The sequence below is a fragment of the Carettochelys insculpta genome, chromosome 6 (genome assembly GCF_033958435.1).
Source record: "Carettochelys insculpta isolate YL-2023 chromosome 6, ASM3395843v1, whole genome shotgun sequence".
NCBI classification, from domain to species: Eukaryota; Metazoa; Chordata; order Testudines; family Carettochelyidae; genus Carettochelys; species Carettochelys insculpta.
The window spans coordinates 59,423,166-59,442,806 of NC_134142.1; the positions used below are offsets into that span (position 1 = coordinate 59,423,166).

The 19,641-nt window shown below is 43.6% G+C and overlaps 1 protein-coding gene across 3 annotated transcripts in view; it reads right to left on the reverse strand.

Annotated features, from left to right (window-relative positions):
* Window positions 1-289: 289 nt before the first annotated feature.
* The window catches only part of GPR176 (G protein-coupled receptor 176), a 100,768-nt gene continuing 81,416 nt past the window's right edge, over window positions 290-19,641 (reverse strand). The window contains exons 4-7 of one of the 3 annotated variants that reach the window (XR_012645940.1): window positions 16,475-17,555; window positions 12,831-12,933; window positions 8,664-8,721; window positions 290-464 (exon numbers count right to left, since the gene is read on the reverse strand). Coding sequence is in view for 1 of the 3 variants with exons in the window: in XM_074996965.1 (XP_074853066.1) it covers window positions 16,445-17,555 (1,111 nt within the window). In the remaining 2 variants the exon portion in view is untranslated. Of the gene's footprint in view, window positions 465-8,663; window positions 8,722-9,787; window positions 9,899-12,830; window positions 12,934-13,459; window positions 17,556-19,641 lie in introns of those variants that run through there. The other 2 variants (XR_012645941.1, XM_074996965.1) reach the window with 2 other exon arrangements.

The following is a 19,641-nucleotide window of genomic DNA, read 5'->3' on the forward strand; positions in this document are numbered from 1 at the left end:
TGCAATTTGCATCCTGTAAATTGCATAAATTATTTTGAGTTAGGGATATAGTCCAAAGCTGGAGTGAGGCAGCAATTGCCATAAGAATATTCAAGCTAATAGCTGATTGTCTTAACACTGCTATCTTAAATAAGAGCAGATTATAAATTTCCCCAAGGATAAGTAGGTCATACAAAGGAAGAGAAGTAGGTTTGTAGAGGTAGCCTTCGAGTTTGTGGTATGGAGAGTTGTCAATTTGTAAAACATCAAAGTTCAAGGAACAGTGCAATAAGAAAGTGATTTATTGAGAGCCAGCACAAAAGCTGTAAGATAGATACACATGCAAATGATGTAGAGGATATGATCTTATTTTTGGAAAGACTGCTCTGCTTCAGCAGCCCCTTTCCTGGGACTTTCAGCATCAATATAGCAGAATGTTCTCTGACTGTAACCTCTCTAATTAGCTCCAGGCTTCCCTTTAAAATCTGAAACAAGTCACATAGACCATAAAACTGTTAACTCTTACAGTTATGATGTAGAAATATGGTATCACATATGAAGTAAAGGACTGTGACACTGAAGATATGACCAGACAGAATTCACTTCTCCCTGTGCCACACTTTCCCTGTCCATAAAATGAGGATAACAATGATTCCATGCCGGACATGACTGTCGAGAAGCTTAATTCACAAAGGCCCAGCTCACACCTAAGGCCAGCACTGACAACAGCCACAACTAAGTTTCAAAGGAATTATCAAGGGTCCCAGATCAGTCACATAGCTTTGAGAACTCCCATCACTTCTGCCCATCCTGATGAGCACTATCACTTGTTGTCGTTCTGTTTCTCATGTGTTTGTTAAAGTTGTCCAACCATTTTGAGGGGTACATTAGATAGTCACCTGCTCAGGTATTTCCAAGGGAATAGAAAGATTATCTACCTGTACAACAAACCATTGAGAGCATCTTGACATGACAGCATGATGAATGCAGAGAGGTGGATTCTGAAGTTGGTGGGAATTAGGAGCGTGTAATGGGATAGAATAGGGCCAAAACTTCTCATCACAGAGAGACAGAGACAGTGTGTGTATTGGAGAAACTTCATGCACTTCACAGTGGCTGTGTCTAACTAGCTCCCAGCTTCGAAGGGAGCATGGTAAGTAGAGTGTTGGGAGATTACTAATGAAGTGCTGCGGTGCATATGTAGCACTTCATTAAGCTGTTTCTCCCTCGTGGCAATTTAGAAGCAGCAAATTTCAAAGTACTGGCTTGTATGTAGCCACGGCTAACCCACAAGCCAGCACTTTGAAGTTTGCTGCTTCAGAGTTGCCACGGCGGAGAATCAGCTTAATGAAGTGCTGCATATGCACCACAGCTCTTCATTAGTAATCTCCTGACGCCCTGCTTACCATGCTCCTTTTGCAGTTGGGAGCTAGTGTAGACACAGCCAGTTTGGAATTACTTCAGGTACATTGCCAAAATGTTGCTGCTCCTCTGAAGCCAGCTGGGATTATATTAACCTCTTATTCTTACAAAATGAGGCTGAAAACTCTTTAGAATGTGATTTTGTAAGGATTCACTTCAAAATCTGGTCACTGCTTTTTCATCTAGTTCCTCACTTTCAAGGTTCTGTACATCACAGTTCCTTCAGCCATCGGTCTCACTGTGCAATGTTCCATTCCCTCCTGATGTCTGTCTTTGTACCTTTCTTCCTCTTATAACAAATTCTGTGTGACAACCTGGATATTCAGAACCCAATTGTCAAAAGAACTCAGCACCTGCTGCTTCCATTGAACCTGGAGATTGTAATGGTTCTGTAAATTCCGAGGGCCACATCCTCAGAAGAATTAAGACATCGAGCACCCATTGGCTGCAGTGAAAGTTAGGATCCAATATACCCTGTGGATACCTAGGTGACTGCCTCCCCCCATTTTTTAATTCAAATCCCTTCTCAAAATACTCATCTTGAACAGCCATTCACCATTACACTATGAGGGGAAATAATCTGCACCATTTAAAATTTGGATCATCAAGTTCTATATAGTATTATGTTAGATCTGTATTATCTGTGTATGATTTAAATAATAAAACCCCTTTATGGCAAGGATTGTATGATAAAGTGATGGCTTGTAATGCATGAAAACAGTGACACTCCTACAAGCATCTGTTATTCTGTGCCTATGTCTAAACTGCAGGCTTCTGTCTGGAGACTGGAGGTCTCTTGGCAGAAGTCTGCCAAGTCAGGAGCATTCTGCCGACATCCCCGTCTTCCTCGTCCCATGAGGAAGAAGAGATGTCTCAGCAGAGGGGATTTTCCCAACATTTGGCCCTATGTGGACACGCCAAATGTCCGGAAAGAAAAAAACTGTCGTCAGGAGATACGCAAGTTGCATACCACATTTGCACATCTTTTGCTGACAATTCTTGGCAATCTAGACACGCGCAATGTCTAATCTTTTCTAATTAGTCTGTCCTATGGCAGGGTTCCCCTCATATTGGAACTATTTTCCCCAAAATCCCTTTCTGGGAAATATAACCTTTAAGGAGGGCAGAGCCTAACAGCTATAATGTCGAAGTGGCCATTTAGCAAATGGCCTCTGTTTTTTTAGGTCTCCATCTTTCTGCTAGTGGGGTCTATTACGTTTTACTCTTCCTACTGCTGAGGAGACAGCACATGCTCAGTCTGTCTTCATGGATGTACAGTGTTCAGTACACCACTAGAACTCAGTAAATGGGACAATATTTATTAAGTTGCAATCATTTCAGAGGACAACATAATAAATTCTGGCCTACTATTGCTAACTCATGTTGTCAGAATCCTGAATTGGGACTCTCAAACTATTGGCTTTTTAAAACATTTTAAACTTCAGGTCTTTTCCCTTTTTCGTGTCATTTCTCAGTCATTCAGACACATTCATGAAATATTTTCAAGTTTTCCCTGCAACTGTGAGGGCCATGAATGTTGGGCAGAGGGGAAAGAGAAATGAAAAAGCTGAGAATCTTTTCAAACCAACACACCCAGTATTGTGAGACTCACAGTAAAATCACACAAGTTGGCAGCTCTACTTGTCCTGAAATTACAACCCAGGCAGCTCTACGGAACTCTCTTTTGTTGCACGGGCTATAAATCAGGACACAACTGGACTCACCCTAAAGAAAATAACAGTTTTTGTAAATGCTATGAAATAGTCTTTAGTGTAACACAGCAGATGGTGCTTATGGTTTAAACAGCATGATACATATAAAAGCTAAAAAAGGATGCTGTTTTCATTCTGCCTTTCTGGGAATGGGTTAATTTTGTTACATAAAAACCAGAAACTATGTATCTTTAACTGGAGAAGATTAGTCTATAGAGAGGCCTCAGAAAGCAAGAACCCTTCAACACTTGCTCTTCATATGATAGGTTAGATCATGATTAGGGCACATTCATACAAGCAATCTTGATACATTCATAATACAGTTTCCTTGGCAACAGAATTCATTTACCATTTTTCCCTAAGCCAATCCAGAAGCAGTGAAAATTAGGGAAAACTTATTCCCATTAATATTACTTTCATTTGCACTGTGATGAACCATTTTGGTTCATGTCAGATTTTATTTCAACAAAACTGAGACACTCATTTCATCTGCTTTAGAACAGACTAGATGGCAAAATATCAAGAGCGTTTTTCAACTCTCTGAATTTTTTGCCTTCTGAATATTCTTTACGTCCCCAGCAAAGAAAATCTTCTCATGGCAGCAGGTAAAACTGGTAGAGTAGCTGGTCGCAATGGAATTGCTCTGTGACAATGGGAATTGCACTTCCTGAGCACTTCAGATGGTTTTTCAGTCACAAATATATATGGGGCATTTATATTCCTTTTACATGCCAATACTGTGCACAGCCCTGGAAAATTGCACCTGGATAAATTTGTATTTTGGTGTCCCCTCCCATCGCTCCTGGTTCTAAAGGGCTCCCTGGGCTTCCCCCACCCCATCACCTCTGGACCCACTCCTCCTCCAGTGTTTTGTACTGAAAGAGATGCCAGAGCTCAGCCATGGCATAAATTAAGCACTGGCAGGGTGACCTGATACCAGTGTGCTGATTCAGTGCTCTGCTCTGAGGACAATATATCCGTCAGCAGCAGAGCAGAAGTTAGGGTGACATGGCATATGGGATATTGCCACCCTTACTGCGGTGCTGCTGCAGTGGCTTGGGGTGCCTGGTATCCTGTATGTGACTCAAGGCAGACTTCATGCTCTCACATGGGAGCTGAATCTTGCCAGAACCCACAGCCCTCTGGCTACTTGGCTCACCAGGGCTACGTCTACACGTGCACCCAACTTCGAAATAGCTTATTTCGATGTTGCGACATCGAAATAGGCTATTTCGATGAATAACGTCTACACGTCCTCCAGGGCTGGCAACGTCGATGTTCAACTTCGACGTTGCTCAGCCCAACATCGAAATAGGCACAACGAGGGAACGTCTACACGGCAAAGTAGCACACATCGAAATAAGGGAGCCAGGCACAGCTGCAGACAGGGTCACGGGGCGGACTCAACAGCAAGCCGCTCCCTTAAAGGGCCCCTCCCAGACACACTTTCATTAAACAGTGCAAGATACACAGAGCCAACAACTAGTTGCAGACCCTGTATATGCAGCACGGACCCCCAGCTGCAGCAGCAGCAGCCAGAAGCCCTGGGCTAAGGGCTGCTGCCCACGGTGACCACAGAGCCCCGCAAGGGCTGGAGAGAGAGTATCTCTCAACCCCCCAGCTGATGGCCGCCATGGAGGACCCCGCTATTTCGATGTTGCGGGACGCGGATCGTCTACACGTCCCTACTTCGATGTTGAACGTCGAAGTAGGGCGCTATTCCCATCCGCTCATGGGGTTATCGACTTCGACGTCTCGCCGCCTAACGTCGATTTCAACTTCGAAATAGCGCCCAACACGTGTAGACGTGACGGGCGCTATTTCGAAGTTACTGCCGCTACTTCGAAGTAGCGTGCACGTGTAGACGCAGCCCAGCAGTGCCATTTCAGATTTTGGAGGTGGGAGTGGAGGGCAACTTTTTACGGTGATTCCTGGGACACTTAGGCACCTGAAAATTTTTTCTCTCATTTTTGCAGATAAATTAGGTATTGATTTCAACACACAAACACACCCACCCACCAATCCTCAAACATGTAATAACTAATAACTGACATTTAAGTAATAACTGACACTTACAGATAGGGAAAGCAAGAAAAATGCTTCTTAACTTATTAGAGTCCAAATCCAGTGATATAAACTTCTGAATTGGGCTTGTTATAACTAGGATTCTGGGCGGGGGTGGGGGGAAGAGAGAAGGGAGGTAGACCTGGACCTGCTACACTAATAAACATCCTGATAGCAGGGCTGCTCCAAGCCCCCAGCCAGCAAGAACACATAGAGACAAGCTGCACACGTACTCCTTCAACACTCCTCCCACACACACAGGAGCCTCAGCCACCCATCCAGAGCATCTTCCAGCACAGCTGATCCACCCACTCCCTATGTTTTCTAACATGAGGCCCTCTATCCTTAGAGAGTGGGAAGCCCCGTGGACATCACTCCTGCTGCTGCAACTCCCACCAGAGGAGTTAACTGAGAGAATGAGTGTGTCAGGCTGCAGCTTGGATGTGTGTTTCTGTTTCCTCCCTGACCCTGGCTGGGCTGGCTGCAGTGCCCAGCTTCCTTAAACCCAGCTTAAACCCTGGGGGCCCTGGTCAAAGGCTGTCAGTGACAGAGCAACACAACTTATAACAAAGACAGAGCAACATACATGCATCCTTCCAGACCTGCCTATGAACGTTCCTTCTGTCCTCTTAATCTGCACCTTGTTTCCTGTCAGGAGGGGCCTGACAGCTTTCAAGTGGGGGCCTGTGTCCCCAGAAGAGGCAGGGCCTTGGGGTGCAGGAGTTGGGCTGGTGCAAGCAGCCCTTATCGCCACCTGGACCATGGCGCTGGACCCCACCCTGCTGTACTCAGAGCCACACAAACCAATGCTCAGCACTCCTGTGCTGATTTGGAGGGCCTGGGACTCCAGCGGCCGCTGCTGCGGCACTAGTGGCAGTCAGACGCCCTGGCCCTCTTTAACTGTCCAGGCCATGGGGCACCTGCCCTCTTGCCATGCTGGCCCCTCCCTTACTCCTCCCCCTCCTATTGGCAGGCCTGTTTCCTCTTGTTATTTTTTCCCCAATTACTCTGTTAGTCCTGTGATTGTCACTCAAGTGACGCCATTGCCACCGGACTGCGTGTAATTGCCCTCAGTTGGGCTTGCAATGTCAGTGGTCAAGACTCGATGACTTCTTGAGGTCCCTTCCAGTTCTGTGAGATAGGTATATCTCCGTATTATGAAATGAGAGATGTTGCTGATAGCACCTGGTCACCTGTATCATAACTAGAACGCCCTGGTACTCAAATAAAAAATAACCATTTTTAGCAGAACCACTTCTTTTTTCTAAATTTCTGAAAAACTGGCCTTTTACTTGTATCTTTTCTTCTATAAAATGAGCTAAATGTGAGAAAACTATGCATTTTTAAGCTTATTTGACTCTGACTCATGGTGGTCTGAATACAGGTCCATGACCCAAGAATTCCAGAGGTCATATCCTAGCTGTTGTACGGACTGTCTGTAGCACTGAGCACCTCACAATGAAGTAGTCAGTCCCAAGGGCGTTTGCAGGCTTCCCATAATAGTTCTCCTACTTTGGCACAGGCCCTAAATGAAATCCTGGTCCCTCTGAAGTCAACAGGAAAATTCCTATTAACTTCTATGAGAGGGCGATTTTATGCATGGACATGTTTGGAAAGCCCCTTCTTCTGAGCTTCTTTTCTATTTTCCTCCTCATTCAGGAGCCATGTATCAAGAGCTAGCAAAGGCTGATGGTTGAACAGAATTGCATCCCAGAGCACCTCTGTGTCCAAAGGCTGAGTAGGTGAAAATTGTCAGGGAGCAGGAGGTTCTGCAAATACTCAGGTTGCAGGGGCTCCAGAACAATGGGGAGCCAAGGTGCTGTGTCCCATCCACTTTTCACTGCAAGTCCAGACTTTTGCCCTGCTCTTCACTCTGAGGTCCAGCCCCCAAAGCCAAGCTGGAAACCAGAGCCCAGCCTAAGTAAGAGCAGCCCAGGGACATCAAGCAGCTATGGGGATCCACAAACCCTCTACCTACTCGGGTAGGACCTCCAGTCCCCAGTCTGTCCCCCTGCCCTGGACATGCACACACCTGCCCAGGGCAAATGGAAGATCCATGAATCCCCACAGCTACTTGGTGGGTCTTACTTTAGCCTGGCTACTCAGCCCTTCAGCCTTCAAGGCCCTCTCCCCAAGCCAACTTTGGGTAAGAGCTGTGTGACATCCTGAGGAGCCACAGACCCTCCACCTGCCCTACGCACAATGCTTAGGGCATGGATACAGGCCAGGGTCTTCCCTCAAACACCCCCACCCCAGGCCGGTGGAAAGACCATTAGAAGCAGGAGTGGGGGGCCTTGTGCCACCCCCTTTAGGAAGAATTGGTTGCCCCTGGCTCCTGGCACAGGAAGGGCCCTCTTTTATCGGCTAACATGGGGCCCAGAATAGCATTACAGAACAAAGAGGTTTTCTTTCAGGAGAATGGTGGTACACAGCAACAGGGATGAGCACAATATAAATGTGCTTAGCTAGGGAGAGTGAGATGAGAACTGATTTAAGTTGCCTAAGGTGGCATATAGAAACCAAGTATATTCCTTGTTAGCATTCCACAGTGTTAGGGTTCCCAGGCATCCTGTTTTTGACCAAAACACCTTATCAAAAAGGGACCTGGGCAACTCCAATCTGCACTGCTAATTGGCCTACTAAAGATCCAGTTGGAGGCACAGAGGGGCTCAAACAGTTTCCCTGTCTGTCCTGGATTCATGTGGGTCCCAGAAGGAGTCAGCATATCCAGTTCCGAGGCCATGGGTGGCTAGGGAGGCTCCGCACACTGCCCTGGTCCTAAGTGCTAGCTCCACAGATCCCCTTGGCCAAAACCATGGGGAATGTGACTTGAAGGGACAGTGCCTCTGGGAGTGGTCAGAGCCAGCTGTCCCCTCAACCTAGGAGCTGGACATGCCATCTGTTTCTGGGAGCCTGCTTTAGCCCCACTGCACTGCTCACTGGGAACACCTGAGGAAAGCACTAACAAGAGCCCACACACTAAACCCCAAACTCTGCCCCAGGTTGAAGCCCTTTCTCACACTCTACTGCCCAGAGTTTGCAACCCTCACCCTTCCTTCACCCCAAACCTCATCCCCAGCTCCAGTCTCCCTCATGTACCCCAAACCTCTTCTCCCCAGCCCCACTTCAGAGCTTACATCCCTAGCTAGAGCCCAGGCCCCTTCCTGCACCCCCAAACATCTGCCCTAGCCCTAACTCCACTCCTGAATAATGAACCTCTTATTTTTGGACTTGGGAACCCTCATCCCCACCTGCACCCCAATCTCTGCCCTGGTGAAAATGAATGAGTGAGAGTGGGGGCCAATGCGCAATGGAAGAAGAGGGGATGGAGTGAGTAGGGTGGGGCCTTGGAAAAGGGGCAGGGACTTGGAGAAGGGTTGAGGCAGGGTATCGCTGTTCAGGTTTGGGCAGTTAGAAAGTCAGCAACACTATACAGTGTATATGTTCTGCCTTTGTTCTTGTACCTGTAAGACAAGTGGCACTCACCTCAGAGCAGCAACTGGGAGAACACATCAGCGTTTGCAAGGCCTTTAAGTGCTAAGCCCTGAGTATGCAGAAGAGGAATGCAAAGAGCTAAGAACATTACTACATTACACGTTTCTGGTGCTACTGAGTAAAGTAACTATAAAATCAATCTTTCAGAACTCCACTCGACTGGTTTAGAAGCTTCAGAAATTGACATGGAATGAAGATCTCTCTTGGCAGATCCCCTGTTGTCCCTATCTCTGAAGCCTCCAGGGGAGAGGTGGGAGACTGCAGCTTCCCTCAGCTCAAGTAGTAGCGTTTGTGAGTTCAGTGTTATATAGGAGAGGGTTCAAGGTACAGGGAGGTGGGTTAATTTAGCTTTGTTCAGATATCAAAGTTTATTGCAAATTAGCACCCAGCTTTCTGTTAGGTTTTTTTTCCCCCTACATGAAGACAATTTGTGCAATCTTGAATGACAGGTTATTAAAGATTTACTGTCATTAACCCCCAAACCAGCAGTTCCATAGGTACAGATACCAGTATAACTTCTTTATAATCCTATTTTTAATAACCCACAATTTTACACAGAATAAAGTGTTTTTCAAATGAAAAAATATGCATACTTTCAATGTATGCACTTTTTGTTTTGGAAAGCAGTCAATGGAACCATTCAGTGGCAGTGCCTTACAAATGAGTTTTATTGAAATCATACAGGGTGCATCTACACTTGCATTCCTCTTTCGAAAGAGGCATGCAAATGAGGTAAGTTGAAAATGCAAATGAGACAAATTTGCATATTTGGCACCTCATGTGCATGTTCTAATTTCAAAAGAGCTTCTTTCGAAAGAAGATAACCAGTGTAGATGCTGCTCTTTCAAAAGTAAACCCATCTTCGAAAGAATCCTTCTTCCCTTTATTTAATGGGAAGAAGGATTCTTTCGAAGATGGGGTTTACTTTTGAAAGAGCAGCATCTACACTGGCTTTCTTCTTTTGAAAGAATAACATGCAAATGAGGTACCAAATATGCAAATTTATGTCACATTTGCATACCTCTTTCAAAAGAGGAATGCAAGTGTAGATGCACCCACAGTATCTTACTTTCTCAGGAATGTTCTTTAGTTTTTTTTAAGCTTGCTGTAACACTATAATTTAGGCATACATAAAGATTAGGCATTGAAGCACGGTGAAAGAAAGAGGCAACTGTTTAAAAAGCACTTTGCAAAGTTCAGATGATCTCTTCCATGCTTTAAAAGAGCTGTACAAGGAGAGAAAATGGGAGGTTTGACAAGTTTCTTCAGGACAGAGGAAAACAGAGAGCTGGCTGCCCTACAGAATTCTAAAACTGCAGGACAGGTGAAGCAACAGAAAGTCAAGAAACAAAGGAGCAGATGCATTTATTCCAGATGTGTAACATGAATATTTGAATACATTGTCTGCTTTCCCTCAACCTTTCATTTCCATTACTTTCTGTTGCTTAGTTGTTACATTTTTTAACTGGAGTGCTACTGTACCTAAGCTTCAACTTTAAATGTTAAACTAGCAACTTAAAAAGCACCACCATTTTTTACTGTTGTTTTAGGGTTTGGTGTGGTGGTCCCAAATATCACAAGATTAATGAAAATGGGACTTCAAATCTAGCAGTGTATGCCTGCTACAAAACCAGGTTACCACTCCTTACAAACTGATAATTAAAATACTGATAACCAAACTTCTAGTGAAGACAGGGGAAAAGAATTATAAAAGGGGACAAATATCAAAGGTGATGTTTAGATTACAGCGATTTGTCAACAGAAGTTTTTGTCAGCAGATATCTTCTGACAAAACTTCTGTCCACAGATCATGGCCAAACTGCCAAGCAGATCACAACATAGAGAGCGGCCAGACTGTCCAGCCAACAGTTCAAAACAGCCAACCGGAAGCACAGCAAACAGGGCTCCCCAATATCCCAGAAGTGCTGTCTGTCGACAGAGGGCCTCCTGGAATGTCCAGACCAGCTTTCTGTCGCTAGATCCCTGTTGACCGGGGTGTTATGCTTTGTGGAGAGCGGAATATGGCTGTCAACAAAAGTGCTGCATTCTGTCAATTTACTGTCAACAGAATGCCTTCGGAATCTGGATGCTCTCCGGGTTTTGTCAACAAAACCCTCTCGTGTAGACATAGCCAGAAAGTAAAGCAAATCTCTCAGCTTTTTATCTGCCCAATATACATACAGGCGCATGTGTGTACATATCGATTTAAAATCAAGTGGATACATTAAATTACTTTAACTTCAGAACAACTAACTGTACTAAGAGACCCCTGGCTTTTTGTGCAAGTTTTTCCAGCTATGCAATCAAAACCGTTGTTGACAGAGAAGCCAACCTATACAGCATTACAATGCTGAATAATTGCTTTCTTTTAAACCCATATATTATTTAAATATTGCATTATTTTCAGGGAATACTTGGGTATATGAAGTTGACCTTCATTTCTAATCTGTACTTTTCCTTGTAAAAGATTTATTCCGCTGTACATTATGAGTTATGAGTAATTGCTTGTGTTTTTTTCTGGAACTATGAGGTTATTTTTAAAGGGAAAAGATTATCTTCCAGTCTCTTTGCCTATCCAAATTCCCTAAATCTTTGCTTCCTTCTTTTCCCATCATTTGATTTCCTTTACTTTCCCCAGTGATCAGTGGGTGAGGGAGCAGGATGTCTGGGTTTCCCCATCCCACTTTAATTTGACCATCAGGGAAGGGAGAACTCCTCTTTCCTCCTAGCATGTTACTGGAGAGTACATTGCATAGCTCGAGATCATTGCACATAAGCCAACAAACAGACTGTGATGGGATATACAAACTGCACAGCAGGAGACACAGATTTACTGAGTTATTGGGGCTCAGGCACCTCCATCCTGCTATATTCGTGAAAGAGGTTAGACTTGAAGGGAAGAGCTTACAAGGAATGGCCAGTCACTTTCCTGCAGGGAAGCAAAGAAATGTGCAGGAGACATAAATTCTGCATGTGCACAGTGGTGCAGAATTCTCCCAGGAGTAAGCTAAGTGTGGAGTATTAAGCAAGGTGTTCATCCTGAGTTGAATCATGCCAACTAGTGCATATACTAACCATTTGGATACAGCAGACCTAGTATTACTGTGAGGCTGTGTCTACATGTGCCGCTTCTTCCTGAAGAAGGGACACAGTAATGAGCTATCCAGAAGATGCTAATGAGGCATGGATGCAAATTTTCCACATCTCATTAGCATATCGGCACATGGTTCAGAGTTCAGAAGAAGCTCTTCCAGACTCCAAAGTACAGGTTCAAATGCACAGCCCAAAGGGATCTTCTGGAAGGAAGCCCTCCTTCTGGAAGCCACTTCTTCCGGACTCCGAACCATATGCCAATATGAAGCATGGAAAATTTGCAAACTCACCTCATTAGGATCTTCCAGATTGCTCATAGCCATGCCACTTCTTCCAGAAGTAGCGGCACATGTAGACAAAGCCTGAGTGTTTAGTGGATATGGGGCTGGACACTACAACGTAGGCTATGTCTGGATTACAGGGACTTGTCGACAGACGTTATCTTCTGACACACCTTCTGTCAACAGATCACTGTCAAATCACCAAGTGGATCACAAGAGTGATTCGCTCTGCTGACAAAGCAGCTGGACCGCCTGGCCGCTCCATCAGCAAAACGGACACTGGACACACAGCAGACAGGGGTGCATGGTATCCCAGAAACCCTGTGTGTCAACAGAGGGCCCCCTGGAATGTCCAGATTGGCTTTCTGTCGACAGAGGTATTATTCCTCATTGGGAATGGTGTACAGCTGTCAACAAAAGTGCTGAGTTCTGTTGAGTTGCTGTCGCCAGAACACCTTGGGAATCTGGATGCTCCACGGATTTTGTTGACAAAACAGCTATTTGCTGACAAAACCCTCAAGTGTAGACATAGCCCTAGAGGAGAGTGCTTGGATGGCTAATGGCCTAATGAGCTGAGATTCTTATAACTGAAATAGTGGTGTGGTGGAGCATGTGCACAGTGTGGAGCCATGGTTTGGTAAATGCAGGGGCCTGCTCCAACATTTAGGAAGCACCCAGTAAAGGAAAGTAGTGACAAGCCCTATGGTGATAATGAAAGTTACTAGAGATCTAGCCTGAGTTTAAACCAGCATCCTAAAAGTGAAATACCTCTTATCTCACTCACCTGAATTGTTTATTGTTCTTTGACTAATGTTCCATCAAAATGTTGGTTGCTTACAGTCTGACTAAAGCATCAGTATTATGCGCTGTCCAAGGGCTCATACCATCTGTGAAAACAAAAGATGTCCTTTCACACATTTCTCTGATTCTCACGGAAATGGAACTGGCTAAACTTGGTTACAAAAATGACTTCCACATATCATTTCTAGTCCAATGCAATTCTTACAATGTTTTTAAAAAATCATTCTGATTAATTTGCTTGCTGAAAGAATGCAGTGTCCCAAGTGGCAGTCTGAACAAAAAATACAATCCAGCTTCTAAATACATTCTGTGTGAATGGAAACAAACACATCAGCCTCCATAAACAAAAGCAAGCAAACCTATCATTTCACAAATCAATCTAGGATAAGAAAGGCCGGATTCATTCCTGTGTAAGTCTGCTGAATTTGACTCCATGTTTACCATTGTTATATTGAATGTGAAATTAGGAACGAGCAAACCCTAGGGTGGTTTTGTTTTTTCAAGGAAGTTAAGAACTGGATTCCATTTTATCTCAAGTCTCGAAGTCTGGAGAAACGGGAGAAGTTCAGATGAAAACTGCTGGTTTTGACACATGCCTACTAGGACGTATAGCACAAATGTTTAATTTAATCAAAATCTTATAAGAAAGATACAGAAGCAGATTGCTTTCTTTTTAGCTGTGTTAATTAAGAGTGCTGATCAAGTACCCTTTGGGGGAAAAACATACATTCCACTGCAATATTTTTATCAACACTTACAGAAAATAACTAGCAACAGTGATTCTCAATATTTTCCATCCTGGGACCTTCCACTCCCTTCTACTAGCAAGACCCCCTTCCCATATAACTAAATGAGAAAAGAACGGTGGTTGTGAGTCCTGCCACTTGTTTGTTACCCAGTTGGGGCTTGTGGCCCCAAAAATGAAAACCCCTAAACTAGCATAACAGACTTAAAAGGGGAGGAGAAACATTGTTTACAATGGAACTTGAAAAATACTCTTCACATTTTTGTTAAAGTGTTTGATTTGAGTGACTTGTAGAAGTGTGTCAACTTTTGCACCATATGAAGCCACTGTCCCACTTCTGATGAGTCTAAGGAAGAACAGTTATTCGCCAATCTCTGCCTCGGCAGAATGTTTTCTTTCTCTTAACACTGGACTGGTCAGATTTGACTAGTTATTTTCAAATAGACAAGAGTCTTCATGTAGTTGTTGTAAAAACACATTTTAAAGAAAACTACCTCATAAACACGCAGTAGGCTACAGGGCTTCTCATGCACCAAAATACAGACAGAGAACAAGTGCACGCAAAGAGTACTAGGATATCGTCAAGCTGCGCTTTTGTTAAACTACACTGTGAGACAACAGCAAACGCAGAGCTGGAAGAAAGGAAGGGCTGCTTGCAACTGAACAAGGATTAAAGTTCCCAGGGTACAGTAGTCTTAAGGATATCTTACAGTCTATCACAGTTTAAAATTCACATTTAAGATTCACAAAACAATACATCTGTGCTAAAGGAGAGAGGAAAGCACTCCCAGAGACACTAGCTTGTTGACAGAATGGACAGTCTGGATGCGATTCATAAATGATTTAGGCACCTGTTGTGGAAATCTGCTGTGGCAGTCGTATGTTGGATGATCTAATCTGAGACAAGTGATAAATTACAATTAGTATATTGGGGGTTTATGTGTACCATACCACTAAAAAGAAACTGGGAGAGGGAGCGTAATTCCTACCCCCACCAACTATAAGAAATGGTGCTAACACAGGGGCTGACCATCAGCTAGCTTGCTGCAACACCAGTTTTTTGCAAGGTGTTACCACATCTGCATCTTGGGAAATGCAGGCATATAGAGATAATGCCTTGTGTTTTCACAAAACAGTCAAAAGAAGAGAGCACACGTAGACAATTCTGGGGGCAGGTATTTACCCAGGTCTCTGGCTTTTGTTTCCCAATCACTGTTTGGGTTATTCCCTCGCCATTTTCCTCCAGGGCTGGAGCTTGCAGCAGGTCTCTATGGTAGGTAGGCTAGCCACTCCTCCTGGGACTGCCTCTCCTCCTGTTTCTTCACTGAAGCTCGTCTGATTCTTTACTCAAATTTTTGCTCTCTGTCACTCCTACACCTCTCCTTCCATACTCCCACCCTCTCCTTCACCTTCCACCTGTGGAGGTTTTTAAAGGCCTTCATCAAGTCAACAGTGGAGTCAGCTGGCCCCAATTTGCCTGAGCCAGCTCCCTCCCAGCTACTTCTAATTGCCCTGCTGCTCTCTGCTTGTATTTAGCAGGTCTTTCCCCTTTTGGCCTGCCTTTTTCCCACTCTGAAGGAGCCCTCCGGCTTGACCTTGCCACACTATTTATAGCATGCCAAAATTATGCACCCAGTAGCACAAAGCTCAGCAACCTTTCAAAGGCGGAGTGCTGAAATTTGACCTTTTGACCTCTATATACCCTCTGAGTGCTGGTCATACTTATTAAAGTCACTAATAGTCCTACTTACAACAGTGTTGTTAATAAATAAATGAAGATGCAGAGCTTTACCATTTAGGTGGTGGCTGGTAGCATTAGCTGGTCTTGCGTTAATCCACAGGCAGCACAGCTTTGAGCAAGCTGCCGGCTGCCTGGGAGAGGAGGGGCAGGGCTGAGCTCCCACTTGGTGTACCAATGAAAACTGTCTCACATGCCACTCTTGGCACCCATTCCGGGAGTTGCTGACCCCTGCAGTAGCATTTACACTATGCACATCACAACAGGATCTGTCATCAGCTTCTGCCCTGACCACATCTATATATGCTCCCTTTGGAACAAACTGTATCACATGGTTTCCTATCTAATTATCATTAAACTACAGGGGTGCCTTTATTTTTAAAGGGAAATAGCTATTTCAGAAACCTTTTTTTTTTGTTAATTTTTAAACTATCCTGCAGCCTCCCACCCCAGGAAGTGGGCTTCCTCACGCTGGTTGAGCCTCTTCAGGCCAAAAGTGAGCATACTTTAGCTAAGGAAATAGTTGGTCTACAAAAAGGAAGAGGAGAGCAACATATGTAAGAAGCCAGTGGACTGTTCCTGGAGTGGCAATATGTTTGTTTGTTTTTTGTTTGTTTTTTTAACTTTGCTGAAAGAGATCAGCTGAATAGAAAGGTTACGTTTTTTTTATATTTCATTAATAAAACATTCCTAAATTTGCCATGTCCCCTATTCTGCCTCCATTTTGTGCTTCCTGAGGTCCTGCCTGTTGGCTTGCTGCTGCAACACAGTGTAGTTATGTTTGCATTTTACTTAACACTGGAGTGCCAAGTGAACCAGCTGCAGACCTCAACATGAAAATTTCACAGGAAATGTACACAAATCCATATATACCCTTTGGAAGTGAATCAGACCAATATCAACCTCTGGATTTCACATGTAAAGCAGGAATGACACCTGTAGATTATTATGAAAACACATTCATAAGGAACACTTTTGTTATATGTTTCCCTTTTGTTTTTATGTATTTGGCACAAAAATCAGCCTGTAACAAATTTCAGCATAACAAAGATCCATGGGATCACATGTACAGTAGAAAGTGGACTTCCTTTGTTATTTAGAGCTCCTGCTCCTACTAGGAATCCACCTTGGGAAAGATACTGACTTTATTGTTCCTGCTGATTTTTCTTTCTCCTTTACACTTTGGCTGCTTTGTCTGGATGAGCTCTTCAGGGGTATTCCCCAAAGGAGGCAGCAGTCTCTTCTTACTGTTCCGATTTTCTGAGAGCCACTGTGGAGGCAACTCAAAAGGCCCAAAGCCAAATTGCATGGCATATTTGTCGTTGACCAGATCTGCTTCTGTGAGCATAGCTGGGGCCACCTGTGCAGCAGAGTCGGCAATGGTGTGTGGTAGACATTTCTGAACTAATGTCTGTCCTTCCTCTGAACTGGTGGTAGGGATTTCCTTCTGCCGAAAGTCACCAGAACCAATTGATTTTGTTTCATTCTCCTCATCATCCTCTGTGGGCTTGAAGATTTGCTGCTGCCCAATGTGAAACATCTCCAGAAGCTGGCTACCAGAACGGACACTGGGCTCCAAGCTGGCCTCTGCAACATTCCCAGAGCTGATAATGTTCCTCCGGCTATACCTGCGGTGTAGTTGCACTATTGTCCCAAGTAAACACTTCCGTACAGATTTGTTTACAGTCAAAAAGAGCAAAGGATTGGCTAGCAGGGAGACTTTAGGCAACCAGATGGCCGTGAGAAGCAAGAAGACTGAAATATCTGGTATGTTGAGTATGGTTCGGTAAATCACCAGTGTCACATAGGGAACACTGCAGAGAATAAAGATTATAACCATGGACAGCAGCATTGCGTGAAGCTCAGCTTCTCTCTGCGAGGCATAGGGAATAGAAATAGTGTTCTGAGGGGTTCTTAAGGCAGCTATGATGACTTTTTTCTTCTGGCTGGCACTCAGTGCTCTACGGATAAGAATCATAAAGAAGAACACCACAGCCACTGGTACAAGAACAGTGGTGATATTATAAATAATGACATACACCAAGTGGCCTAGGGAGTAGCTCCAGGATCCTGTGCAGGTGGACATGGCATAAATATCAGACACGTTGGTCACAGCAAATACAGGAATGCTGGCCACCACAGCATGGGCCCAAATGTAGATAACCAGATCTCGAGACTTCGCATCAGATATCTTTCTTTCCAAAGGATATAGAACTGAGTAGTATCTGCCAAAAAACAAGGACAGTTTAAAGAGATATGGATATACTGTATGTATTGATAATTTGGGATCATATAATGTCCTGGCTTGAAGGAATGACACAAGGTTAGTATTTTTGATAACTCTATACGATGTGGTTTGCCAAATGACTACCAGTTTCTGCTTTTTCTTAAACAAGAATATGACTTTACAGACTAGAACAGGACTGAAGATCGACTCCTAGGAAGAACATGATCAGTGATCAGCTGATAGCTGTCCCCCTACCCAGGATTATATTACATTTTTGTTTGGATTTACGTTTATGAAAAATATACTGATCTTGAAACTTCCTAGTGTCTCACTCGTAAGTGTCTTACCTCTATGCATTATATACTGGTCATATTCAGAAAAAAGAAAACTAGTAAGTGAGGCACATTCATGTTCATGGAAAATGCCAAAGTCTCAATGCTGATCTGAAGGATGTCCTATGGTGGACTATCTCCCAGAGTACTTAGCACTAACTTCTACACAGACAAAAAACAAACAGTCAGAAGTCATAAATAGAGTCAGTAGAATATCTGTCAAGTTTTTCTGGGCATAAGCTTTTGTAAGCTGCAGCTTCCAGCCCATGAAACTTATGTCCAAATTAATTTGTTAGTGTCGCATTTGTTAAGGTGCCACAGTATTCCTCATTGTTTGTAGTATCACCTGAGGCATTCCAATATTGTGGATGTAGGGTGATAAGAAATTTGGATAGGTTTTGCCAGAAGAGTAGTTAAATGCATTGTCAATGTCTTCATCCTAAATATCTTCTGATGTTGCTTCTAAACAAAATGTAAATGTGAGCAGCACTACAGTATACCTGGCTGATCTGACTGGAGCATGGATGCACTATTTGGTGGCATGTAGCATGCAAGTCAGAGATGTAAGAGGTGTGTTACATAGATGCTTTTGGCTGTGGTAAGTCATCTGCCCTATGCAAGCAAGTATGATCTGTATAAGTGCTGCAAAATTCAGGAGTCTTTCCTTTACTCTTAAAGACAGAGAACCTAAAAATAAACTAGTTGTAATTTTAGTGAGCATGTGCATAAAAACAGGAACAAGAGATTTTTAAAACATTTGGATTGTAGTGTGGCTGCTGCTTAACTAGAAGGCCACTGTCAGTACAGAATGATTTCCGCATCAATATAGCACTGCATGTGTCCCTCTACCAGAGAAAATAGTGCGGACTTGATTTTCAGAATTTCTGGTGCCCATGACCATCAGTAAATGGATAGTTTTAGACACCTATCTAGAAATCTGCATGTGCATCTATAGTAACTGAACAAACTACATGCTCAAATTCATATTCTTTTTTGCTTGCAGAGGTGGATGTTTGAGCTTTTAATAATCAGGATCTCCTCATATATTTGTGGTGCTATTGCACTGTAGATAGTTTATTTCTAATCACAGGCAATAGGAATTCTCCTTGTCAAGTGGTAGGGGCTTGTGTTTGTGTTTTTTAAGGCTGAAGGTCATGATGAGCATTATCACCGAGGCCCATATGTTGTTTCACTGATGGCCTTCGTCACTTGCTTATACAGTCACAGAGAGTTGTACTGTGTACATTGTTTTAGGTACTGATACTTGAATATGAGTCTTGAGTATTTCTGATTTAAAAAAATTGCCCATTCAGAACACCCATGTCCTCTTCATTGAAGATGTCAGACATAATCAATAGCTTCAATATAAGTCCCAGCCAAATAATAACTAAAAAAGTGCATACTAGACTTCAGAAGTATCTCATGACACTACAGATATGCCTTATGGCTTTTACCACTTGATATGTTGTTATAAGTTGAAATTGCTGATGGCAAACAAATCCTGAAGAGAAGCCTCCCTTCATGGAAATTGGTTTGACTGGACACAACAGTTATGTACATGCAGTGGTCACTGTAAAGTGTCCCTATAGTATCTCTTCGAAGCACAAGAAATTAATGGAGCAAAGGGCTCTACAAACCATGAAATTGTAAAAAGCACACCCACCTCCATGCTTTTAAGGGAAAAGTGCAATTCTTTTTAAGTCTCTCTTCAAAACAACAACCCAAGAGTCCAGAAACTTGGTTAAGCTATCA